This window comes from Streptopelia decaocto (assembly GCF_964273445.1).
Source record: "Streptopelia decaocto genome assembly, chromosome: 7".
Lineage (NCBI taxonomy): Eukaryota > Metazoa > Chordata > Aves > Columbiformes > Columbidae > Streptopelia > Streptopelia decaocto.
Window position 1 is genome coordinate 13,608,785 of NC_138661.1, and position 26,782 is coordinate 13,635,566.

The following is a 26,782-nucleotide window of genomic DNA, read 5'->3' on the forward strand; positions in this document are numbered from 1 at the left end:
GGACATTTTGCCACCTTGCACGTTCCTATAAACACAGAGATCAAGAGAGACTTGGGAGCCGAACAGAAGAGCAGGGAACCATTAAATGGTGTGAAGTTACAAGGTGAATTTAGAAAATGGATGGGACACAGGGTTAGTCCAAGCTCCTGCTCTCTTTTGCTTGTCTTTTCACAGCTATTTAGGTTTGAAAACATTTACTGCTCTCTCTCCTGAGGCCCGGCATTGTAAAGGCTGTGAGGTCAGCGAGGAGCAGGCACAGCACAGGCATCTCTGGTGCTGGGAAATGCCCTCAGCAGCACACAGGTAGCCAGGGCCAGTCTGAATTTACCAATAAAATACATTTCTCATTAAAGAGTTTTTAATTTTATTGTTAAATGTCTCCATCTGTTGTGTGCTACTGATTAAGTGCAGATGGTGATTAAATTAGTACCTCTTCTGGAGAATTTACAGTCTAAAACCTCACCCCCTGCCTAAAGGTCCATATGGAACTAGTGGGGGTCCGGGACTAGCATGAGCCCTGCACTTCATCCATGGCCAGCAGAAATGCAGACTTCAGGACTGTTTTTACTAGGTTGAATGCCAGGACCAGCTGCTGTTACGGGATTTCGGTCCTCCTGCCCGACTCTAGCGGCTCTCTCACATGTGGGCAATCCCACACGAAGCACTGTGTCCCACATGATCACTGTGCCTGTGCACGGTGTGCCTTCACCTTTCTCCATTTGATCAACTCACGTAGTTGCTATATTGTGGAAAATAATAATTTGCTTTTAGCAGTGCAAAAGATAAAGTTCTCTGCTCCAAGGGTTGGAAAGTTGAGGACAGAAAATGTATATTCTGAAGCTTTCTTGCTGCATAACTGCAGCTCAGCTTACTATTCAATCTATCATAGCCTGAGAGTTCAGACAGGTTCATATTTTGTGAATCTTTGAACCTGGGATCTGAATGCCATGATGCAAGCAGATCACCATCCAGCTCAAAGCAACACTGGTAGAGGAATATAACCAGATTTCAAAATATTCATTGAAGTACACCTCAAAACCCCACCTTGTTCTTCTGATGGCCAGGTAATAATATCTGATCTCTCTGTATTTTTACTATCATTATGACAGCCAGTGTGAAAAGTAGTGAGGCAGATGAATTTATTTAAAGTAAGACCATACAGAAGTTTTAACAAATAGAGGAGAGACATTTACCTTAACGTCCCTCCCCTTAAACAGTCAGTGATTGCTTCTGTGTTACTAGTTATTTGCAAGGTACAAGGAGATATTTGCTGCTGTGTGCTTATGGTTATATTCATTCATACGCTGAAAAAAGTAAAATGCATATTTTAATGTAAACATTTTGTTATTTTTCTTATATAAAACAAATTGCAACGTTATTACTAATGCTACAAAATATGACTTAAATTGTGTTACTAGCACAATTCGATATATAACCTATTTAAAATCCAGTTATTAATAAAATTAAAATAAAAACGTTACTTCTGTTCATAAGCAAATATTTAACTTTCTTCAGCATATGTATACATATATTTATGGATATAAAATGTAAAGCAGGAGGCCAATTCTGCTGTTTTTTTGTATCAGTGTAACAGTGTAAAAAATAATTAAATTCAGCCAAGCCAAAGCTAGTGAGGACAGTTATGTATGTTTTACCCATTGTTTTAACCTAATTATGAAGGAACAGGAAACTGAAAAGTGTCATCAAGTTAATAATAAAAAACTTGACCTTCTGTCTGATGCTGGGAAAAACAACTCTCTGGGCACAGTGTCCCAAGTTTCAAAACGTGCTGGGAAATTGTGGTGACTTTTCACCCTGAGTCAATTGTCACCCAGCTTGTATATGCTGAGGTCCACAAGGACTGGAAGAAGAAAGCCGATCCTTCATAGTCAGTAAGATTTTCCAGTGTGGAGTGGGCAAGTAATTGGCAAGATGGTTAATAATAATGAAAACAGTCCAAGGGTTTAGTCAATGCCAACAGCTAATGCTCCTGAGGAACAAGCTACTTGATGTCAGTGCTTGCAGTTGGCTGAACACTAGAGACTTTTTTTCCCCCTTAAAAATAGCATCCCTATTCACCACATTATTTTTAAGGAATCATTGTCATTTCCATCATATCTGCTTTTCTGCCTACATTAAAACATTGCTTAAGGCAGCTCTATAGCTGCGTCTGTGCCCCAAGGTAAAGTCTAGACATGAAAACCTTGGGAAAATCATGTCCAAGGCAGTAAGGCATTGGCGCATGTCAAATGTGTTTGAGGTCTTATTCATTCAACAGAGGAAAAACTATGAATTCTTAAAACTTAAATTTGGAATGCAGTTATTAGTTATCAAACAATGCTTAAATCCCTTTCATATAGAAAAATGTGAGCTTATGTCTGAAACTATCTAATGGGGCCAATGCATCTCACTTGCCAGACTGACCTTATAAAGAGGTCTGGTGGCATCTTTCAGAGAGGAAGAACAAGCTCAGATATTGATATGTTGTGACTGGTTTTCTCCTCTGCATTTCTGAATTTCTATTTTGATCATAACCAAACAGTGCTGGGCTGAGTTCATCCACAGTGGGATGAATTTGTACTGGGGACGCCCACACACAACCACATAGATGCAAACAGGTTAAGGATGAGCCAAGCTCTGCTCAGCGCGTTCCTAGAAGTGTTTGCTTGGTTTGGGCTGGGGTAGTGCTGCCTGAGCTGCTCCCTTGGCCATCCTGAGGCCCAAAATGAAGGTACTGACTGGTGAGAGGTGAGGGAGAGGCTGGCAGGGGAGATAAAGGCACCATGTGAAGTTGGGCCCCCAGGCTCATCTCTGCACCTGGTACCAGTGCTGCGCACAGAGCCACCGTCGAGAGTTTGTGAGCTTGAGTCTCGGCTTGTGTTATTTAATCATAGGCCACTGTGCTTAGTAACGTGATATATGTGCCTCATGCTATTCATACCCTGCAACCTGACACGGAGAAGCTGGGCAGAGCCAAAGCTCCCCCATATGGGGGATGTCCTCACAGCGTGCTTCATCTGGGGCTCAGCACCCGGAGGGCTTTTGCCAGCATTTGAGTGAGCATCCCTGCTGCAACACCCTACCTGTTTCCCTATCTCTCCATTGCTTTGGCAGCAAGCTCTGAAGTTTTTTTCCCCAGTACTTGTGGGAGGATTTGTATAACGGATGTCTTGGAAAGAACATGGGAAGTTCAAATGATTTTGGCCTGAAGATAATGTCTATACCACAGGCTGCAATGCAGCATGGCAGTGCTTGGGCTGATGCTGGGTTGCAGAAGCAAAGTGAAAAAAAACCCAGCTGACTCTGCACAGAGCTACTCTGCCTTGGAGGCAGAGAAAAAGAGGTAGCAAGGCTGGGTCTACACTGTTCCCTTTGAGATCTGCTGGGTCCTCCATGTGATGCAGCTGTGCTAACATAAGGAAAGGAAAAATGTGTAAGGAAAAATGCAGATGCTCCTGTCTTAGTCACAGAGGTGAATCAGGAGAGAAGGCAACAAACCATATTGTTACCAGACAAAATTCTGGGACTGCCTCATAACATATGCAGAAAAGCAGCTGCACTGTCGTAACCAGCATTATTCTGGGCTATTTTAAGACCTTCATCTTGAATCAGCATCCAGGTGGTATACTGGCATGTCCAAATGAAGCAGCAGGGCTTATCAGTTTATCTAAAGTTCAATTTGTGTTACATCTTGGAATATGAAAGCATTTTTAAGTAAAAAAAAATGCAATCAATAATAATCCTATTAAACAGCAGATGATATATAAGGTATTTAAATGTACATGTACTTCTGTGCTTTGAATAGTACAGGCTTATTATTTAAATACCAGGGAACTTGACTGACAAATACCAGTATTTAGAGTAGATATGTTTTAAGCTTGGAAGGGACCACAATGGTCAGAAATATTTTCCCAGCATCATAACAGCGTACAGAACTGGCTGGCACAGACGTGCACACACATCCACGTGTACTCAATTGGCGCCTACTTGAATGCCTTCCCCGCTCAGTGTAGACTGGGAGAAAGGAAAAGGGAGGACAAAACTTAGTTGCAAGCCCTTTCTCCTCTTCTGCTGATAAATATTTCCCCTGTGAAGCCAGAGGCACCCACAGAATACCGGCAGCAACCCCCTGGGGGTGTACGGCTCTGTGTTTGCTGTCTTCTGAGGCACGGCACAGCTCGGACCTACTGACCGCTGCTCCTCCTGGACTGGCTCCCATGTGCCTTTAGCTATCACCAGAGACTGTGCTCACAGAGGGACTTCCAGCTGGGGGCTGGTGGCAGTCACCACCGGCAATATGCAAGAAGTACGTGGCCTCAGGAGAATCAAATGGCCTATAGCATGCATAGGGTAACCAACAGTTACATCAGAAAAAGAATATTAAATACCTGGAAAATGATGGCAAAATTCCTGTCTAATTGGTCTGTGGCAGACATCCTCAAATTATCTCAATTTAGGGTAACTTTTGTTGCACAGGCCTTTTTTCTACCCAGAAGTTTTTAACTACAACCAAAATTCTCCTTAAAAATCTCACAGCTAGAGTTAGCTGAAATTTGCCTAAGCAGCCAGAAGAAGCTGAAGAGGAATTTGGAAGAAGAAAGATTGTATCTCCATTTTATGTTTTTGTTCAGCCTTCCAGTCCCATCAGCTCAAGAAACACCAACTCTTTCAACAGAAGAATGTACAAAGGGCTCTCCGGTTCCCTGAACGTTTTGATGTGCCTCAAGTGAATGTTTGTGCTTAAGACAGATGCACAGATGCGTTTGCACCTTCACGGCAGTGGGAAAAGCCCAATGACGCTCTAGTGACTGATGGCATTTGTAGGTTTTCCAACAAAGTAAGAGTAGTATTTTGCTCCCTCCTTTATACTTGAAAAGAACTAGGGAGACATTGCTATTTTTCTGATCATCTGCTTTTATATTGTGAAGATATCCTGCAATATAAAACAGTATTTAATGTGTATATCAGACAGTTCAGGAAACACAAAACCACATTCATTTACCATATGCGTCAATGTTTTAGGCCAAGAAGAACACTGTCAACTCCTAATTGGGGAATTAAAATAAACATCCACAGTAAAAGCTTTAGATACAAGGTTTTGCTTGTGAACTCTTCTGGATGCACTCATCATTTTACATTTGTTTCATCTTGTCTTTCTTATGTTCTTGTGTAAGCAGCAAGCTAAAACCTATCCTGATTTTATCAGGGAAAACTTAACTAGGCAAAATGCTAGCAAGTGCAGAGAAACCACAGAAGAGGAGACCATGTGTCTCCAATCACCACTTGGGTGAAAAAAAAAAACATTTCAGACAAAATGAGTTTTGGGTTTTTTTAATATCCTTTCAAAAGGGGTAAATATTGCAGGATTATTACCCCAGTACATTACCTTTTGTCTAGTCATTCACACCTCTGAAAAACTGAATGCAAAAACATGGGGCTTCACAATGTCTGAGAAAATGGAGAAACTTGTACAAAGTATCTTCAGAGCTGAACTGCATAATGATCCTGTTATGTAAAAAAGGCCAGATTTTCTTTTCACTTAGGCTAGTGTAAACTGAAGAAATATTTTCCAGGCAGTATGCTATGACATTTCCTAATTTACCTGATATTGCTTGGATGCGGTTATGTCTGATAACCAATAGGCTTACACGAATATAAAGCATTACAGAGGAATCCTTTTCCTCTAAACCAGTGCGTGGAAAGTTAACAAAAAATTATACTTCTGTATCCTGCAAGTAGAGTCACAGATTTATGCACGCTTAGAAACCACCACTCAGAGCTGCAGGTGGCAAACCAAACCAAACAACATAAATGCTTCCACAGCAAGAGCAAAGCGTGGTCATTTTGGAATATATTTTTGGCAAAACACTGTGAAACATGGTTGGGGAATGCTGCATTTTGAAAGGTGAAAGTGGTAACAGGATGCACCTTTTTTCTAGCCTCTAATGGTTGATGTTTGGGTTTTTCTTATACAAAACCCTGTACAATTGCAGTCCCTGCCCACAACATCCTCAAGTCACTGCTTCATTTTACTTTTTTTTTGCTTCCAAGGCAGATGGATGGGGATGAACACAAAGAGAACAGCAACATCCCTTTGAACAGATGTTGCACCCTCAAGGCAGAGCACCCCCTCCTCAGTACTGACTTGGGTTTAGAGGGCTGGGCAAGAAGGGGCCATGCTCGGAGTCCCACCAGCTCCTCTGTCACCAGTCGGCCACCTCCTGCCGGCTGCACACCACGCCAGCATCCTCCTCATGGGAGCAGTTGTGTGTGCCAACCTCAGCGTGGGCACACTCCAGCAGCGTCTCCTCCTGCCCGGAGCACTGGACATCATCCAGGAGAATGCGAAGGGAGCTCCCTTCCCCAAATTCTGCCTTCTTGCTGGCCCGCACCGCGTAGGGGAAGCCCAGCTGGCGGCACACCACGGCGGCGGCGGCCGAGCTCCAGCCGTCGTCGCACACCGTGCCCCACTCGCCCTCGATGTAAACCTCCACCCGGCCCCGGCTCCGGCCGCGGCCCCGCTGCTCCATGAGCCGCACGGCGCCGTTTCGCAGCGGCGGGGCCGTGCTGGGGGGCTTCTTCTTCCTGCGCTGCCCCCTCCGTCCTCCTCCCTTGCGGGGCCTTGGGGTCCTGCTGCTGGGTGTTGATGTGGGGGCCGTCCAGCTCCGGTTTCCCGGCAATGGTGGGGCTTGGCCCACCCAGTCCACGGCTGGTGCGTGGGGGGTTTTGGGGTCTGTCCTGCCTCCCCCTGGGACCTCGGCCGTGGCCTTCAGCCGGGGACGTGGTGTTGGTGTTTTCACAATAAGCTCTGTTGGGGGAAAACCCAGGAAACCATGAGTCTGTCATTCTATGGATGCTACTTAAATACAACTATATAAAACTAGCCCTGATTTTTGACTTAACTCATTTATTGGAATTTGCTGACTTGTTGCTGTTGAGAAGCAAGAATGCTCCGTGAGCCATTATTTCCTCAGCGAAAAATGTCTGCTGCTTTTAGTTAGCAGGGAGGACAGCGGGGCTCAGTGCCAATGAGTAATCCTTCCCCGAGAAGGCAAGTCCAAGCGATTTATTGGCAAAACTTCAGCCTGGCCACTAAAGGGTGGGTGCTGGAGTTTCACGGTCAGAAAAGGAGTTCTCCACCCTACCCTTCTCCCCTGCTGAAAGCATTTTAAAGACAGGCACTACTTCTGCTCTTCTCTTCATTACTAATGATTGGATCGTTACCAGAGGAGCTCGGCCTCCCCACTGGGCCAGATGCTTTATTCAAAGGAGCTGAAATCAGGAACATTCAGAATCAATTCTCTCTGGCAACTGGAATGTGCAAAAGGAGCAGAGTTGCCAGGACAACACATAAAACACGATTTGGGGTTGGGTTTTTTCTTCCTTACAAAAAAAATAAAAGAGCCTTGAACTCTGAGGAGCTGAAAATTCTTTGCTGTCACAGTTTCCAGGCGTTACTGGACTTGTTTATTCACAAGCACTCTATTTTTAGCTTAAAAATAAGTTTTAGCATGCCAGAAGAAGCAATTCAGAATTACTCAGAATAACAATCTACTGAGTTGCGATGGTGTCACATAGATTTGCAAAGACATCACAACTTTTTGAATTATATCCAACATTTATCCATTCTCATTCATCATTTGTAGTACAGAGACAAGGAAAAATATGTCTTATTTGTGCTTAGTATCTATTGTCCCCAAAAGACAAACCCATACAGCACTCCAGTTTTTCCAGATAACACTCTTTGCAGAGGAATTGTGTTTGTGGCATGAAAATATTTCCTTTCTTTGGAAGCTGAGGTTCTGAAGGCAAGAAACAAGTGTGAAAGCCTTACCTGCGCACACCTCAGTTGCTGGAGCCTGACCTGGCAAAGCACTTAAAAATCCTGGAACTGTAGGGCTGCCTGAAAGCTAATGGCCACCTGGGAGTGCTTTTCACCTCACTGAATCAAGTTGTTATTATATATTACTCTTTGTCAAGCTATTTATTAAATACACTTCCAACAAATGCACTCATGCAGCTAATGCAAGCTGCATGCTTTGGCAATTCTGTCGCATTCACACTAAACACTAACCAAAACAGCAAAATATTTACAGCTACAAGTCCTGTTTGCGTTCTTCTGAATCAAAATCTTCATGCTTGGTTTTCACCTACACAGGAATTAAGTTCTTGAGACACTTAGCAGAATCTCTCCCACTGTTTCTTTTATTTTATGATGAAAACTACCTTGTAAGCAACCCCAAAATATGTTGTTATACATGTGGTTTAAAAATATGAACGCTGGACTTGCACAGAGAATAATGCATAAGCAGAAACAGAGACAGAGCTGGTTGAACATGAACCAAGTTACCAGTGTTTGGAAACTGTGCACAGCTTGCAAAGCAGAATGTTTCTGAAGATGTGCTGAGTGCTCAGGCATGTCAACAGTTAATAATTAGCCTTAGATCTTGTTCCACCTTAAAGACTCAGTCTTGCAATGTGCTGAGTGCCCTCATTCCTCCCTGAAATCAAAGCTGTAGGAACTGTCAGTGACTCAAATGCAGTGTAAAACGATTAATGTAATTAAAAATTAGAGTATTCTGACATTAGAGTTCCTACAGTAATATTAACTTCATGGCAAAGTGGTTAGAGTACTGCCTAGGTACTCACATGTGTAAACAAAATGCACAGGGGAAAAGAAAGGTGATAGTGCCTAATCTAATTTTGAAATCCTAATAGCATATTTTGAGTTTTGCATTTAACATAAATAGCACTTGGTCTGCTGCAGATTCAGCTACCTCGTTGACTGCTCCAGCTTCAGCAGTACAATACTTCACTCAGTATGATGCAAACAAAAAGCCCTGGAGGGTTTGGATAAACCAAAAGTTCATCTGAATGGCTGATCATGATGATTCTTTTGGGAGTGTTTCCTCAGCCATATTCTCTCACCCGGAGCTAACAATGACTCAGCTCACACCTTGCTCAATGAGCCACTTCCCAACCCTTGAGCCGTCATGTCCTTCAGCTCCTGAAGTGCTCCTCACTACCTGAAGGCATTGAGAAATCACTTAGCACTGAAAAGCACCATCAAGTACAGGACCTCAGCAGAGTTATGAGGAAATCAAGGTGGTCGTAATGAAACAGGTACGGTGTAGCATGGAAAAGGGAAAATGTACAGGGGCAGAAACTGCAGAGAAGATTCAACACATCTGGGAAAGGGGAGATACCTTATGCCTTATTTGAACAAACTGTTGAGATCCAAAACAGCTGGTGAGAATTAATTCTGAGGATACTCTGAAGAGTGAAGTTCTGGGTGGTCTCCACACATGTGGAGATAGTGCAAGCCTGGACTTTGTATTTACTGCCAGCTAACATGCACCAGTAATAAACAGCAACAGTGACACTTACTTTCCTTTGGCACAAACTGGATGCGCTTGCTTTTTACTTTCACTGGTAATGGCTCAACTCGGCATTTTCCTGGTGGTGCTCTCCTGTGAAAAAAGGGACACATACAGCGTACAATTAACTCCTTTCCCCTGGCATTGTGAGCCTTTGCTTCCCATTGTTCTTTAATGAATGTAATGCTCATTGAAAAAAAAAAAATAAATGTCTGTTTAAATGATCCAAGTAATCTCTCACAGTAGAAAACATAATTAAACAATCACATATCTGTGTTGATCAAAGTCCAAATATTCACAAGGCAGTGGAGTCCTATGGCTGTGTTTTCACTTGCTACTGCGGAATCCATTAAGGAAATAAAACATTGGCAGGTTCAAGCACTATAGAAAAAGATTAATCAGACTGTAGATAAAAATCACAAAACTAGACAGTGTATATTGAACATCTGACATAAAGGTCATGTGTACGCAAGTTTTCAGGCTGTCTTCAGAGACGTGGAATCACCCACTGCATATGTAAAGCCAAAACGAAAGACGAACTACTACAAAAGCAGTACTAAAAATGCATTAGTTTCAAACAAGAACTCTTAAATGTCTCCTACGAAGGCTTCCTCTTAGAACAACATGTTATTTTGACACAAATTTGGAGGAATATCTCACTTCTGAGAAGTTGCATCCAGTTCATCATCACTTTTTCCTACACTGTCTGGCTTACTAATCTGCAACCTTCTTCAGAGGTTTTCAAACTGTTTCAAAAATGCCTGATGTTTGCATTTTGAGGATGTAACTCCTTTGTAATTAGGACTTTTTGCATTTGCATTTCTGCAGAAGGCAAAGAACTCCTCTCTGGACTACTGCCACAGGGACGTTCCCTACTTTTATGAATTTTCCTGTGAGTCTTTTCTGTACTCTACACACTAGAGAAAATTCTTTTTAAACTTAAACTTACAATGTTCTTTCGACTTCTGCTTTATTTTTGCAGGGGTTGCATAATACCAGCCTCTTAATACCCAGTTTACGGGAAGTCTTCCACTGTGTTAGATAATGGAAAATGCTCCTGACAGAGCAGAGTTGGAGGAAAACACGTGGCAGCTCTGGGGGCTATTTAATTTTGGGGTCTGGTTCCAACATAAAACCAAAAAAGGGGTTTGGTTCAAAATGCTCAGATAGCTAAAGCTATAAATTTAATCCATTTAAAAAAAAATAAAAGCTACAAAAGTCTCACTCTGAATGTCTGGCTGAAAGTATTTTGGTGTTTTGCCAATAATAGTAACACTTAAAAAACAGGAAGATGGAAAAAACAGCTATAAGTCTTCTCATAGAACACAGCTATTCCCTGCTTGCTCAGTCTGAAGATACACGCACATGGGATCCAGAAGGTGTAACAATGGTCTTGTTTCCTTGTCCAAACCACTTTCCTCTTTGAAACACAAAAAAAGAACTTACTTTTTGACATTCATTTCTAGTTTCCCGAGAAAGCACTGCAGGTCATGCTGGGTCAGCTTCAGCTGCAGCTGCCTGGGTGTGGGGGTCTTATGAGAGATGCACCTGACTACAAGGGATGGAGAGGAGCTGAGAATAAACTACCTTTAGAAAAACTGCCTCCTTCTGAGCAGGAATCTAGAGAAACTGTGTCCAAGAAAGATATCCCACCCATAAAATACTCCTTTAGCTTTCAAGAACAAATCTCCCAACCTGCATAACACCACCAGGCCCCATAACAAGTTGGTGATCACCAAGCAACACTGAGTCCCATGACTGCAGGAGTAAAGCAGACCCACAATGGGTTGCTCCAGATGTTCCTTGATCAAGGTCCACAGAAGGGCCCAGCATGGGAGAAGAGCTGGTTAGTTAGTCAACATCATCCATCACATCCACACCTGGACACACTGCACCACAATTAGGCTTTGCAACACAAATATCTCATACCTAGAGGTGTCCACCACTTTGTACACCACTCCATGGGGAGCTGTGGCGCTTGGTACGCCGGTAGACATGAAGTAAAGTTCCCCTGGAGAAAAAAAACAAACACAGCCATGAAAACTCTCCATGGAGTTTCTGTTATGTGCAGCACAAGGGCATTAACTCACAGAGCATCAAGAAACCTGGGACTGACATAGAGATCTGGCTATTGGAGAAAAACAAGGCAGGCTTGTATTTGAGTTTGTAGTGAGAGTTCAACTGCAGTCCAGTGGCACAAAATACTCTTAGTGAGTGGGAGCTTTTACATATTGTAATGAAACATTATTTGGACAAATTTCTACTGCAGGTTCAGCTGCCCAGACTTCAGCTGTCATCTCAGTCTGGTCTGTGTCCTTTAACTTCACTAATGCAAAACTGTCAGACCCTGAATTCCCTTTGTCGGAACAAAATGAAAGGAAATCAAGATTGTTTGCACTGTCTTCTGCTCTTTTGGATGAAGCCCTCCTTTGAGGTGAATTATAGGAGAACAAGATTTTGGTTTTCCTCTCTCCAGCACACTCACAACATGAGATGTATCTCACATGAAAGGCAGGTCTGGTTATGCAAGGCTCTGTCAGGTCACATGGACAGGGCTTGACCTTTAGCCAAACAATGCCCATCACCTTTTCTTTGACTTATTTTCTCTTAACTGCATTTCCATCCTTTTCCTCCTGTCGTGCAGGGGAGGTCAGGTTAAGCAGTCCCTCCATCACTGTCCTTTCTCTTTTGCCAGCTCAAGTGTTTTAGCAGTGCAATTAAAATGATAGGAGAGAAAATACAAATTTGCAATATTTCAAAAAAAAAAGGAAGAAAAAGAGGCAAAGAAGACCTGCTTACAGAGCAAGGCAGATTTCTTTGGAGATCCTATGGGTACTCCAAGTGGAAGAGGAGAAGGAGCAGAGGGGTCAGAGTGGACAAAGGAAGGTGGGGGCAGTTGGTGGCGGCTGGTGCTGTGGCTGCTGAGCCTCCCTCCTCCTCCTTTCCCTCCCACTGCCCTGGCTGAGATCCTCCAAGTTCTCCTGGGGCAGAAACCAGATGCCTCTGGCCACTCCTGACTGGTTTATTCCTTTTTCTGGTGAGCTCCATTAACCACAATCAGAGGTGGCCTTGATCCAAACAAGGTTAGGAATCGCCTGACACTGCATCTTGTGGTGCTGCAATGTGCACTTGCATCCCACCCCTCCACCCTGGAAATTACTGAGCAGAAATATGGATGCTCAGGCCATAAAGCACACGGGCTGTCACATGTGAGCCCTGCAGACACAGCATGGTGCCTGGGGTGTCCCCGACATGTTCAGCTGCCAGGAGATGGGGCTGCTGATTTTGTAGCGGCTGTGCAATGAGCCAAAAATATAGGTGTCCCCACTGCAAAAACACATCTACTGCACAAGCTGGATTAACATTCATAAGAGCAACAACCTCAAAAAACAAACGCTTCTGTGAAGAAAAGCTTGTTAAAATAAACTGTGTGATAAACTTGTAAAAAAACAGGCTCCTGAAACACCAAAAAGGTGCAAGAGAGGACTGTTCCTTGCAGATAAAGAAAATTCACTAAACTGTTATCAACAGATTTCTTTCCATTATAATAAAGCAAACACAAGGCAAATAACTACCTCTGAGAACAGGCTCCAGCCCAGATTTCCATTCAGCTCTATTATACTTATGCAAAGTATGTGTGAAAAGCACAGGGTAGTGTTTCACCCCCTCAGAGGTGCAGGACCAGGCAGACGCTGCCTCACAAGCGCATGAGCAAGGGCTGCAGTTAACAGCCTGATACTGCACTTGGCAGCCCTCTGAACTGGCATAAAGCTGATTTAAACTGTTATTCTGATTTTAGGGTAAGATATCATTCATTCCAGAGTACTGCAAACCAGCTCTACCTTCCATGAACATTAACGATTAAAGAAAATGGATTTTAACTCCAAAAAAGATAAAATTCCAAAGTCAAACTTTTGAGCTAATACTTAAAATATTTGCATTTACATTATAAAATTTGCATTTATATGACATACAATGCATATTGTATTTGTGCTACATCCACGCCTGACATAATCTGCAGGAAAAAAAGAAGTTTAAAAACTGGGGCATCCTAGAAGCAGGCACTTGTGACCACGAGCCAGGACCTTCCCACAACAGGACAGAACTGAGTGTGCACTGCTGAGTCGCACACAAGACCACTAAGCAATGGGGCTAAACACTGTGGGGCTCATTCTCTCCAAGTCCCCAGCCAGGGGCTGCACACTCTGCCTGCCCAGCCGCAGGGCTCAGCACTTAATCATACCCTTGTACAAACAAAGGGAAAGACCACCAGTGTTCACCCTGGACTCTTTATTTCCTCCTTTTCAAGTCTCAGCAGCTCTCTCCTAGAAAGCAGAATGTCTCCAGCCTTAAAATGCAGCTATGCAAAGCTCCACTGAGACTACATCCTTCCGTCCCACGCAAGGCAAATTCCCAGCTGGCACTAATAAAATATGGACTTAAGCAACTTTTTGCTGATGCCTCACTCAAGACATAACATAGGGCTTTCATTCTGCTTCACCTCAAGAGGTACTAATATTCCAGGTCAGGGTGAGCCAGTTCATAATTACTGTTCATTACATCTGCTTCCCTTATCCATCAATAACACCAACAGCCTTCTTGACTGGCCAAGAGCATAGACTTGCTCTCACTCGGGTATCACCTTTTCAGCCTCTCAGGGCCTGTATTCCCCATGGCATGGCACTGAAGAATGGCATTTCTTTTCTAAGCTGTGCTCTACTGTGGGGGTGCGGGCAGCAGCACGCTCAGCCTCACTCCTGCAGAGAACTGCCTCTCCAGGTCCCCCTGCCTCAAAATTTGGACTGTAACTTTGGTTTGATACTGAGCAGAATTGAGAGGGAATCTCACCCACTGTCACTTTAAACACTGACAGACTTGTGCTCTGCCTCTCTACCACCCACCACCTCGCAGGAGTCCTCACTGACCCCTTCTCCTGTCTTTCTCTTTCTCCAAAGAAAAACCACAAGCAGGCCACTCAGTGTGACAGAATGTTAAAAGATTACCTGCTTCATCTTCAGCAAAGGAGATGATGTACTGGTAGTAGTTATTGATAAGCCCAGGGAACATGCACGTTTGTCCTGCCCCCATGCAGATTTCACTGTACTTCCACTCTCCGGTAGCATGATCCTCCTTCAAAGACATCAGGCGTCTGTAAGGCAAAAGAACACTTCTGCAATACAACCAAGAAGATGATTTATGAACAGTAATGAGGACACCTGAAAGGATGTTTAATGATTCCTACCCACATAAGCTGCAATAGGAACTGCAGCTCCTCTGAAAAACAAAGGATTGTTAATATTAAAACAAGCATATTACATGCCTCTGCAACACCTTGTCTTTCAAAGGCAACACAAGCACATGAAAAAGCAACAGAGGAGGGTTTAAAGGATATCAGACTACTTGGCGGGGCCCTGCCACAGATGTAGAGCACCTGGCTTCACTGTGGCTCTGGAGCATCTCTCCTGTGCCCAGGACCAGCGCATCAGCCAGGGCAGGCGGTGCGGGGGCTGCGTGCGGGAGGGCTGGGGGATGAACAACAGCAAAGGCAAGGGAGGTCTCATGCCTGCCTTGTCATAGGTTTGCAGCAGAGTCACTGCTGGACAATATATTTTTTTCCTCCAATAACTTCATTGTCTCAAAGCATTGCATCAGTGTTTTTTTTATTTTTTTTAGAATGCATTCAAATGTTCTTTTATACCACTCCCAGGACTTTAAATGAACACTGTACCATTCCCCCTTTATTTGTACTGGTACAATGTGAATCAGCAGCATTGAGGGCTGCTGGAATGCAAAGCTTGCATTCCTGCACAACACCATGGAATAAAGGTTATATAAAACATGCCACGTGAACCTGGTGTAATGAGCAGTCAGACTCCATGCAGTGCTTGCAACCAGCAAGCAGTAGCATGTCCTCTGTTGTTAGACTGCATGAGCACTTGCAGGCAGGTGTAGTATCACTGGAGGACTTCAGCTTGGGGTACAGCTTCATAAGTATCTGAACTATTTACTTACCCACTCATAAAATCACCAAATATGTAGAGGCCATTCAAGTTTGGAGACTCACAACCCCGATAGACATAGCCTCCTGTAACAGATTTCCCCATTTTGTGTGGATACGCGTAAATTGGAAGCACATCATCTGTAGGGGGGAAAAGACCTGTGACTTGTGTTGTTTTACACATGACGGAGAATAGCCCTTTATCTAGATAGTTCTGAGACTAGCACACTACAATCAGGTTCACTCGAGCATCTTCTAATAAAGTGAAGTGCCAATGGAGTCATAGTGTGATTTTCACCTTTTCAGAACCATGATTTTCACCTTTTCAGAACCACGCTGGCTGTGCTAACCAAGGACAAGCCAGCTCAGCGAGACTGGCCAGCATTTCACTTGCAACAAAAGCCAAATCCCTGAAAAGCCTGAGTGCTCTCTATCACCCACACGCCTCACCCTTCTCCTGAGCCCTTCTCTTCCTGCTACAAACCAGCTCTGTTAGTGCCACTTCTGGCCCATTTCTACACAGCCTGGCTGGTTTAGCTATGAACTGACAGGATGAGAGTTGGGGTTGTTCAGCCTGGAGAAGAGAAGGCTCCAGGGAGACCTTATTATGGCCTTTCAGTACTTAAAGGGGGCCTGTAAGAAAGATGGGGACAGACTTTCTAGCAGCTGTGTTGTGACAGGACAAGGGTTAAAGGCTTTAAACTAATAGAAGGGAGATTTAGGCCAGACATGAGGAAGGAATTTTTTCCAATGAGGGTGGTAAAACACTGGCCCAGGTTGCCCAGGGAGGTGGTAGATGCCCCATCCCTGGAAATGTTCAAGGCCAGGCTGGACTGGGCTCTGAGCAACCTGATCTGGGTAAAGATGTCCCTGCTCATTGCAGGGGGGTTGGGCTAGATGAGCTTTGATGGTCCCTTCCAACCCAAACTATTCTGTGATTCTATGATTCTAATTTGCAGGTTGCTCTTAGAGTCAGTGCACCCATGCAGGAGATGTCTGCCCAATGCAGCGTTGTTTCGGTGGTGAAAGGGAAAAAAAGAGACAGGTAACTCTAGACTGCAGGCAGTGATGAAAAGATATGTCAGATGTCAGCACAAATAGCTTCTGTTTCTCTGAGACAGGGGAATTTAACCTGAAAGGGCCATGAAATATTTATGGTATGGCACACGCAAGATGTGTCACTGGCATATTAATTGTACAATGTAAGTTAAAACACAACACAGAGGCCAAACAGAGGAAGATGCCCTGATTTTGAGGGTCTCCACTGGATGCCTTCTTCCATGTCTTCTGTTGCCCTTGTGTTACAGGTACCCACCCCTCCACTTCCTCACAGCCTTTCTCCCTGCCCATGTAGCAGATGCCTCAAGTAGCAAAGCCAGCAGCTCTACCAGCAAGGTACTTGCACCAAGGGCATTGAATCTAAAGCCGGTATTTTCTACACTTCAGCTTCACTTATCATTTTAAAGGCGTTGTGACATTTCACTGTTCTAACAAAAGGGTCTCTAAGGGCATAAGAAATTGTTCCAAATCCCTGGAGACCTCAGTAAAGTGCTTGCCATGAATGCTCACACAGGCGCTGTCACACAGGAGAGCACTAAACGGGCTCTCTGACAACTGCTTCAGCAAAAAGGAATGCAAAAAATCTGCTCCCTGCTCTCAAAATTTTTATTAAAAAAATCACTTAATCACTACCACTGTCCTTGTAGTTAAGTTAATAAAAGGAAGGAAGTTAAACTAAGTTAATAAAAGGAAGGAAGTTAAACACCACCACATAGCACACAGAAAAAAACAGAATTTCAGCCAGTGCAAACGAGTGCCAGCCCACTGCCCCCCTGGATCTCTGGGGAGATGCTCCAGCACAAGATGTGGTCCACATCAGACCTTGCAACACAATACACTCTGACTTCACACGTACGCTGGAATTCAGCCAGCCAGCCAATACCCTGAATCCAGCTTTGAGAAGTTATAAAAAAAACAAAAGAAAGTTTTCCTTTTGGCATAGATAAAAGAAACAAAAACACACCATACACTAGTTACCTGCAAAACAGGCAGTTTGCATACTGGTTGACCAGCTTACACAATACTTTTTTTTTTTTTTTTTTTAAATAAGGACACTAAGTGTGAGTTATAGAGAAAAACACAACTGCTCCAAATATTTTGGTTCTGCAGAAAAGCTTATTTTATGTGGAAAAGATGAAATTGTCACCCCAAACAACAGAACCACCAGGCAATTTGACTAAAAACACAGATTGCCTAGACAAACAGTAGCTAGCATGTTTCATTTTCCTCCTAACTCAAAGATAGTAACAATTGGACTTCGAATATTTATTTCAGTTCAGCTCCCTTCTAGACTGAGACAGCATAGATTTGCATCTCAGAAATGTGTGTTTTCCACCAAACAACCAGGCTTTGGAGGCAGGAATTAAAAATGATGGTGCAGAAAACTGCATAGTGAGAGGCAAGTAATTTAGAGACAATATCTATTTACCCATTGAAGAATTGGTGCAAAGTTTTTTATCGTAACAGCTGAATCCTTCCCTTGCCCTCCAGCCATAATTTTTGCCTTTCTCGACGATGTCGATTTCTTCATATTTATTCTGCCCCACGTCTCCGCAGAACAGCCGTCCTTTCCCTTCCTTAGTTTGAGGTTCGCCCCTATCGAAAGAGCAGCGCCACATATTTCTCACACCATACGCATAGATTTCAGGGCGAGCCATGGGGTCATCGAGAAAAGGGTTGTCGGGAGGGATTCGATACAGAGGCCCGCGGTCGTTGTTGTTCACATCGATCCGCAGCACTTTGCCCAGCAGGGTTGATCTGTGAGAAGTGAAAGGAAAAGGAAAAAAAAAAAGAAATAAAACTAGACCTTGGTTAAACATCAGAGATGGGGTTTTTTAGCAGGCTAGGGTTTCATTCTTTCTGGTTTGGAAAAGACAAGTCTTTCAATATTTCTGAAAAAAACCAACCATTTCAAGATAATTTCATTTGTCCCAGGCCACCGAAGAGCCTGACTTTGCGGCACTGACATCCCAGGACCTGCTGCCCCACAGATGCACACTGGTGCATTGGAGCTGCCACAGGGATGAGTCCGCTCCTTCCATATCACGGACCCCCCTCCACTTGCCAAAAACTGGTCTCTGAGCAGACAGCTGGAAGGCTCAAGAATTACTGCTGTTCACAGGGAAAAAAGACATACCTTGATAACCTCCCCTAATATGCCTACATGTCTGCACAAACATCAGTGTGGGCCTTAAGGAAACAGTAAACCCAAGACAGAAAATCCCCCTCAATTTACATCTCCCAGTTTCTCTTCTTCTCAACACAAGGCACACACAAGGTTTTAGGGTCTCTCACTTGTTCTGGGCATTTCCAAAGGTCCCAAAAGGATCCCCAGCCATGCCTCCATCTCCAGTAAATATATAGAGATAACCGTCATCTCCAAAGAGTAGCTCTCCTCCGTTATGGTTGGAAGCAGGTTCTTCTATTTCCAGGATTATCCTAAACAAAACCAGGGAGGAGGCATTACCTACTGCACAAGCCCTAAGGAGAGGGCAGAGCAATGTCACTCCAGTGTTGCCACTGACACATGGAAACAGCTATAGATCACTTTTGATGCAAATTCCTCCATATCCACGCCAGTGAATTTTACTTCAGTATAGTTGATTTTCTAACCTTAAATAATTCCAAAGTATTCTCCAGATTACAGAAACACCAAATTAAGTAATAAGGAAAATCTGGGAATCACATGACAGAATATGCTTTTAATCAATCAAACTTTTCCTTTGATTCTTTCTTCCTCCTTGTTTTTTTTTTTTTTTTTTTTTTTTTTTGGGAAAGGCATCTCAGCTTAAATCCAATTGCAAACTGCAAGAGAAAGGATTCAAATCCACGTGTGTATCTGTGCAGCATTTGGCACAATCCTGACAGGCGCTTTCAAGGTGAACCTAAAACTTTTCAAACATTAAGTAATAGTTGACTTCTTAAAGAGAGAAGAATCTGTAAATGATAATTACATACACAGGACTTTATGAACTTAAAGAGTGGTTAAAAGCAGCCCCACCAACAAATGAACATTTTGAAAAGGGCAAAATATCTAAGAATATAACTTTATAGAAAGGTGAAGCCACAAATACATGCAGCGGATGTTGCCAGGTATAACAATTGAAGTTTAAGTTACTCCAGCTTCTAAAAAAGTCCAGGTTTCATGCTGACAGTGCCTCTTAATAGCTGCACAACCAAATTATAGTACTTATACCACCTCATTTTTAGTTGTTTTCCCTTCTGAAAGTACTGATTGTTAGACTCGTGACCAGAATGTAAATTTTGGGAAGGAACAACCCAGCTACGTAATTATTCTGTCACCTGCTGCTGAACATCCCACCTCTGAACCAGGGGAAGTGTGCACAGGGGCACAGGTGCCCGCCAGCAGCAGGAGCAAGGGAGGATCCTGTGTGGACACCAAGGTGAATCCTCCTCATCCTCCAAAAGAAGATGGAAAAAAACAAAGCACTTTGAGCAAAAATCTGCCAGCAAACAGACACAGGCCTTCCTGCTAAGGCAATGCAGAGCACGTGTTGGCCCAAGCTCCCTCTTGGGCAGCATCTTGGGATGAAGTCAGTGGGAGCCGTGCCTACACAAGCACAACGGGACCACAATTTTGTTTTCTTAAGCTTTTTGCCGTACTAGCCATCAGCTAAATAAGCATAGAAAATGTTACAAAGTAGAGCTGGAGGATTTTTAAACAAGACAGCTCATGGGCCCTGACATCTGCAGGTTTAAGCTCCTGACTTGCATCCCTGAGGACCACATTTAAATTCCCATTACCTGTCATCTACAGTACTAGTTACACTGAATTGCTGTAATTGCTTGATAAACCAGCCTCCCATTTATATCATTTAGGATACATGCATTTTTGAGCTAGAATCATCCACTGCTGAGTATCTGGAAAGCCTTAATACAACCCTTGTAACAAAGCAAAAATCTTAACATTAATAGTATTCCAGGATCTCTCAAAACAGTGGTTCTATTATGTGGTTCTGCAACAGATAAATATATAGACTAACTCCACAAACAAACCTCTCATTATCTGTGTATATTAATGTGGACCAACTGCACAATCAGAGTCAAATGAAATTTCCAACCAAAATGTACTTAGTAATAGGACAGTGGTTTGTATTTTATTTAATTTGATATTAAATTTGTAATATCACAGGGTTGAGCTGTCATTCAGATAAAGAAACACGGGGCCAAATACATCCTGGTTTCAGTATCACTGAGCTTGTTTATACTGATTTTGGAAACCTTTGGCTTTGGAATGAATTTCACTCATGCTTTGCAGAAGTCTATTTTAAAGGGTAATCATTACAATACCAAAAAAAAAAAAAACAAACAACCCAACCAAACCCCAAACCACCAAATACATTTAAATAAATAACATTTCATCAATGTTCAGTTAAATCTTCTGACATACGAGAACTGAGAAATGTCAGAAGATTTATCCCTTATCCCTAGGTGCAGTGCATCCACAGAGGATGGGCATATTCTCTGTCTCAGTAAGCCAGACATGGACTTAGACTGAATTGCTACCACACTGGAATGCAAGAACAGCATCAAGCTAAATAAGTGTCATTAATTAATTGCCTTTAAAAATGCACAAGCTGCCCTCTGAGATCTTAAATACATTTGCTAGAGAAATGTGTGTACAATACCTTTCAGAACTATGGTCCAAAGCATTCATGTCAGCAGCAGAAATTCTGAACTCACTGATTCGGATTCTCTCTTCATAACGAACTTCAACTGAATAGTAGACATACACTTTACCATTAAATTTGAATTTAGGATGGAAGACAATACCTAGAAAACCTCTCTCGTCTCCTTCCCAAGGTGAGGTAAGTACGGCTTCGCTGATGTTCAGAAATGGCTTTTCAAGCCTGGATCGATCGGGGAGGTAGGTCCACACCAGGCCAACCTGCTCCGCAATGAAGAACCTGTGGGTACCATCATTGGCATGGACCATTGCAACAGGATTGCGCAGCCCGTTGGCGACCTCTACAAGGCAGAGCTGGAGACAGCCCTCCGCGTCGGCGGTCACTAAGCCCAGGTTTTGGTTAAGGTTCTGGTTAGCCAGCAGGTGTGGAAAACAGTAGTCTGTATCCTCCAAGGACAGGTAGCGGCAGAATTTTGCCATGTTGTTCTCCAGTGCAATTAGCTCTTGGTCTGTAGAGAGATACCGAAAAATGGAGCGGCATTTTTGCCACACTTGCCGGCAATAGTCTTGGCAAAGTCCTGGTATTGTCCGCACGGGGGTGGAGGGATCCTCGGCATCGTACAAGTGAGCCGCATATGGAGAACATTCCTAGAGGGACAGAGAAAAAGCTTCAAACCATTTCTTGGACCACATTTGAAACAGCTGAGCAGCAATACTAATTGGAGAAATTTCACCTTAATTACAACATATGTTGTAGTATATTGTGAAGATATATCAACAGAGAAAAAGATCTTAGAAAGGGGGTTTATCTCAGCATTCACAGAAATGATCTTTAGTATTCCTGGTGAAAGCTGGCTCCTGTATGCTGTTATTCATTTATTCCAGCCATAGCACTAACACAAGAAAACCAGCAATGACACATATCTTGCTTCATCGCCCTAGTAGACTGTAATGGGGACAAAGAGACTTTTCTGTCTTCAATGCTCTGACTTTATGTATGAGTTAGCTAAGAAGATTCAGAGCTTGCTTCTCCAGGCGAAGGAGGGAACAGGACAGGTCGGCAGGGCAAAAGCCTATGACTTCCATACCTGGTCATCCAACAATCCAGACATGCATCTCAAACACAGATGTGATTTACAGGTTGGACAAAGCAGGATAAGAAAGTGTAAGAGAAGAGGAGGAGAAGGAGAGCCAGCCCTGGGATGCTGTCAGTGCACACAAAAGCTTTGATTGGGTCAAGCCGCATTTGCTGATGGGTATTTGCCTACAGACACTTTATATAACTGATTGGAAGTGGTGAAATTAATCTCATGATCATGACACTGGTCACCAAGTTCTGCGGTGGAGGCTCAGTCTACAGGATTTCAGAGAATGAGCACCAAATGGCCGCAATCCAGGCAAGGTCCGCTGGCAGCGGCTGCAGCACAATCCTGTTTTGTGGAAGGTGCAGCCTTGGAAATCTGCCTGAAGACTGAATCGAATTTACACAGTTCATTTGTATTCTCCAATACGAGAACTCTGACAGGCACATTTTCCTTATGTAAAAAGCCACTGCAATCCAGTAAAACTGTCTGTAAATTACAAACTGACCAAAGTGACTCAGTTCTGCTTTGCAAGGATTTTTCTTTGTAATAAACACACACTATTTTCCACTTGCAATACATCTTCCCAACAAGCATCTCAAAAGTGCTCTCCAAATAACATAACATGACTCAGTGGAGGCTCAGTTACATTCACAGAGCAGCTAAATAACTGAGGCAAGAAAGGCAGGAAGAGAAAATATCCTTCTTGAATAAATTCTGCATTTTAAAATTCCTAGATGGCACTCCTTCCAAGCAAAGCCAGCTGACTTAAAAAAAAAATATAGGGAGCTGTTTCTAAATCTATAGGGAGCTATTTCTTAATGCAGATTACAGCACTATTCAATAGCTGAAAAGATATAACATCTGAGATACTGAAGTATTTAAATTAGCTGATAAGCACACACAATATTTAATTTTTATTTTATTTTCCATTACAAACCATTATAAACTGAGAGGCCATATAACAGATTGTTAGTGTACAATAAGCTTTCCTTCTGGAATGTCAAGCCATTCATTGCAAAATGAAGGTAATTATGCCTTCAAATGAGCAGCAATTAATGTGGTAAAAAGGAGATTGAGTGTGACACAAAACACTGAAATTACAGGCAGATTGCGTAACAGCACTCAGCTTGCTTACATGAGGTGTGCCAGGGACAGAAAGAGCTGGGGCATTTGGCGATGCAGTAGTTAATGACTGAAAATTTGGCCTTAAAAACGAAATTAAAATGAGATAGAAAGGGAACGTGAAGGCAGGGCTGGAGGGGAGCTCAGTCTGTTGCTGCCTACAGGCGTTACACGTTCAGAGTGAAGACCACTGCTTGAGTGCCGGGGTGTACCTGGTTCTCCGAAAGCCTTCTTCAAAGCCAGCAGATATCCCAGGCATTTTAAAGCAATGTCCTGGGTTCAGCATCAGAATTACAAATAGCACAGAGGTGTGGTTTCCCCGTCCCTTTGCTACCGTGGGCTGTTCAGCCCAGCCTCGGGTGTGTTTGAGGAGCAGTTGTGGATGACTTCTTCACCTCTTACCATGTTCCTGGTGGCATACGGTGATCTACTGTGGCATTACACTGGCAGTGATGCACAGAGATCTACCACTAGCCAGACACTACCTGAGCACATGTTCAGGGCATTTTGCAGATACAGTTGTAATATCTTCCAACTTCTGTTTCACAAGAGATGAAGCCTGATGCCTGATCCTGAATTTCCCTGCTTTTGAATAAAATGTTGTGGTCTTTCACCCTTTGCATCATCTTGTCACGTTCACAGACTCAAAACACTGAGAAACTCTACACTTGGTCACAGCCCAGCATCACTAACAGATCTAATTTTACATTTCCAAATGACATGGTCTGCTCATTCATTTTAAACTATTACATGGTCCAAAGACCAAGGAAACTAATGGGCTGATGATCAGTAACTCCAGTAGGGCTGGAACGAGCTTGCACTATGAAAAGAACTGATCAGAAAATAAAGCAAGTGACATTAAGACGTTAGCCAAATCCATCCTGTCTGTTCCAGGAATTCAGAGGCAGCTATGTATCTGAGGAATTGCAACGATCTAAATTTGGATGAACACCCACATCAAACAATGGCTTATTTACTCCTGCTCTCAGCCCCGAGGAAGCAACGGGACTCCTCACGTAATCCCTGACATTCCCTGTCCACCTCCATCTGGAAATTCGAGCCTTTAAGCAAGCTGTTCTCTGAGAAGCAGAACAAGGCATCTGCTCTCCCCAGTTTGGTGTCCTGTTTCCCACCACAGAATAATCAACATCCACACACATCCCTGAGACCTGCTGCCTCCCATCAAAATACTCCCAGGTGTTGAGGCTGTGGGGCAGGCAGAGAGATGACCGACTGCCAAAGTCATCCTCTCAGCCTGCTTCTGGGTGGGGGAAAAACCCTGTTTTGGCATTGGGGGATCATGGGCAACATTGAGGGAAGAATGTTGCTGCTCTTCCATTTGCCCTTCTACAAGGAACAGAAACAGGACCATGTAGCAAATCACAATTTAAGAGAAGTTGGAATCCTTACCACAAATACAAGCTGAGATGCTTGTCAAAATAATTTGATCACATTTGAGAGAAATCATGAATTGTGAGCAGAAAGAGATAGAAGTGTGCTGAGTAAGTCACAGAAACCCACTTATTAATTCAGATCTAGGGTATAAATTGTATATATACTGAATTAATGGAAGCAGAGTGCTCTGGAGTATTTGCAATACTTGAACTTCCATTTTGTGCTTGCATGGCCAGAGGTGGTGGTTTGTAGCCACAGCTGGGCTGGTGATGCACGCAGCTCATCAGAACATTTCAGTGAATCATTTTTCCCACTCCCATTTAACTTCACTGCTTCTAAACAAATTTTCAATGGTTGGGTTTCTGATGCACACAGAAGAATTACTTATCACTTCCAGAGGCAGAAGCAGTGTTTAGCAGGCACTGCTAACAGGTTTCCCATCTGCAAATGGACTTTTGGACACTGCTTGCTTCAGGAAGATATTCAAAGGTTTTTTGCTTCCAGTACAACATGAGATGAAATAAAAGTCAAATCTCTAGAAGATGTTGTGGAAAAGGCTTGTCTTTCTCTTCACACTGTCAGTAACACAAGAGGTACCCTGCAAAATGCTAAGAGCAGGGTTTCTGCAAAGCCACTTTGATCCCATCTGAGCACAGCAGACGAGACCCCGCTGTCTGAATTAATTTAAGATTTACACTTGCACAGCACAGAGCTGCCACTGCTCTGTCTCAGGGGCATTTCCATACACACGAGGCAACTGCTGATGATAGTGTCACAGGCTTTGCTCTGCACAGACTGTGATCATCTTGTTATCGTATCTGGCCAAAGAGCATCAACCCTGAGTGGAAATTTCCCCTGTGCAGGATGGCAACCACAGAGGTTTCTAGGCCACATCCTCAGGCATTACTCTGCACCCACTGTCAGGACTGTCAGCACCTGGCACATGCCAATAGCATCTCAGGATGCTGTAACCAAGTACAAAAAACCACCTGATCCCATCCATGAGTTGGCTGTAACAAGGGGCATGTTTTGTGCAGGCAGGTCCCCTCCTGGGTATCTTCACCAGTTCCAAGCATCTAACCCTGGCAGGGTGAGGGGGGGTCTGCAAATTGTAATTGCCCACACACCCATCTTGGAGCACTGCTGCTCATAAGTTAAAGCAGAACATCCCTATTCCTCTTTCAAACATCTGCCAAAAGCAGAAAAGTCCACAGATGACAGACAGTTGCTACTGACAGTGCCTGGAAGCGCACGTCAAAGCTGCTGCACTAATCCCTGATGCACCCACACATAGGTCAATGCACCTGGGACCAGGCACTAATGCCATGGCTGATGTACGTATCTGGGGGTCCGTGTACTCCTATCTGAGCTGGGCACTAATGCCACAGCTCACACACCCCTGGGCTCTGCTTGTACCGATGCGGCCTTGCACAGGTGGGTGCAGTCATTCCTGGGCAGATGAGTCTGCATCACGGCTCATGCATCCCAGTGAGGTCCCAAGTGCCCGTGCCTGGACCAGTGCATCCCCACACACCAATGCACCCATGCTGAAGCATCCACACCTGGGCTGAAGCATCCACACCTGGGCTTGACGCAGCCCTGCACAGGTAGATGCACCCACACCTGGGTCAAAGCACCCTGACAGGGATGTAGCACCCATGCATGGGCCAGGGCACGCTGCATGGCCAAAGCACCATGCTGAAGCCCCCTGTGTGGTGCAACAGTGGCAGCCCCCTGTGCGGCTGAAGTGTCTGCACAGCGGGAGCCCCCCGCGCAGCAGAGCCCCGTGATCTCGCTGCGGCCTCACCTGGCAGAGCAGGTCCTGCAGGTGCCCGGCGCAGGCGGCGTAGGTGGCCCCGTCGAGGCGCTCGCTGAGGCGGTAGAAGCGCTGGAGCAGAGCGCTGTCGCGGCTCAGGTCGCAGCAGCCGAAGTCGGCGTAGCGGCGGCAGAAGGCGAGGCCCCGCGGCGGCCGGAACGGCGGCTTGAAGTCCAGGCACTGCGGGTGCGGTCGCGCCGGCCCCGGGGCCAGCGCCGCCGCCAGCAGCAGCGCCAGTGCCGCCCGCGCCCCGCGCAGCCCCCGCATGGCCGCCCCGCGGGC

General features: G+C 44.2%; 1 protein-coding gene across 2 annotated transcripts; it reads right to left on the reverse strand.

The window, feature by feature from the left end:
• On the reverse strand, positions 1–26,782 carry HHIPL1 (HHIP like 1). Of its 2 annotated transcripts, XR_014184590.1 has the most exons (10): positions 26,492–26,767; positions 21,084–21,730; positions 18,730–18,873; positions 17,864–18,192; positions 15,390–15,516; positions 14,381–14,526; positions 11,307–11,388; positions 9,388–9,470; positions 1,194–6,808; positions 1–25 (listed from the first exon to the last, which is right to left on the reverse strand). XR_014184590.1 is itself a non-coding variant. In XM_082058100.1 (9 exons), the coding sequence occupies exons 1-9, from the start codon at positions 26,765–26,767 to the stop codon at positions 6,204–6,206; spliced, it is 2,439 nt and encodes an 812-aa protein (XP_081914226.1). In that variant the 5' UTR covers positions 26,768–26,782; the 3' UTR covers positions 1,129–6,203. The 2 variants fall into 2 exon arrangements, 1 of the variants encoding a protein (XP_081914226.1); XM_082058100.1 differs by lacking the exon at positions 1–25 and having other exon boundaries at positions 1,129–6,808; positions 26,492–26,782.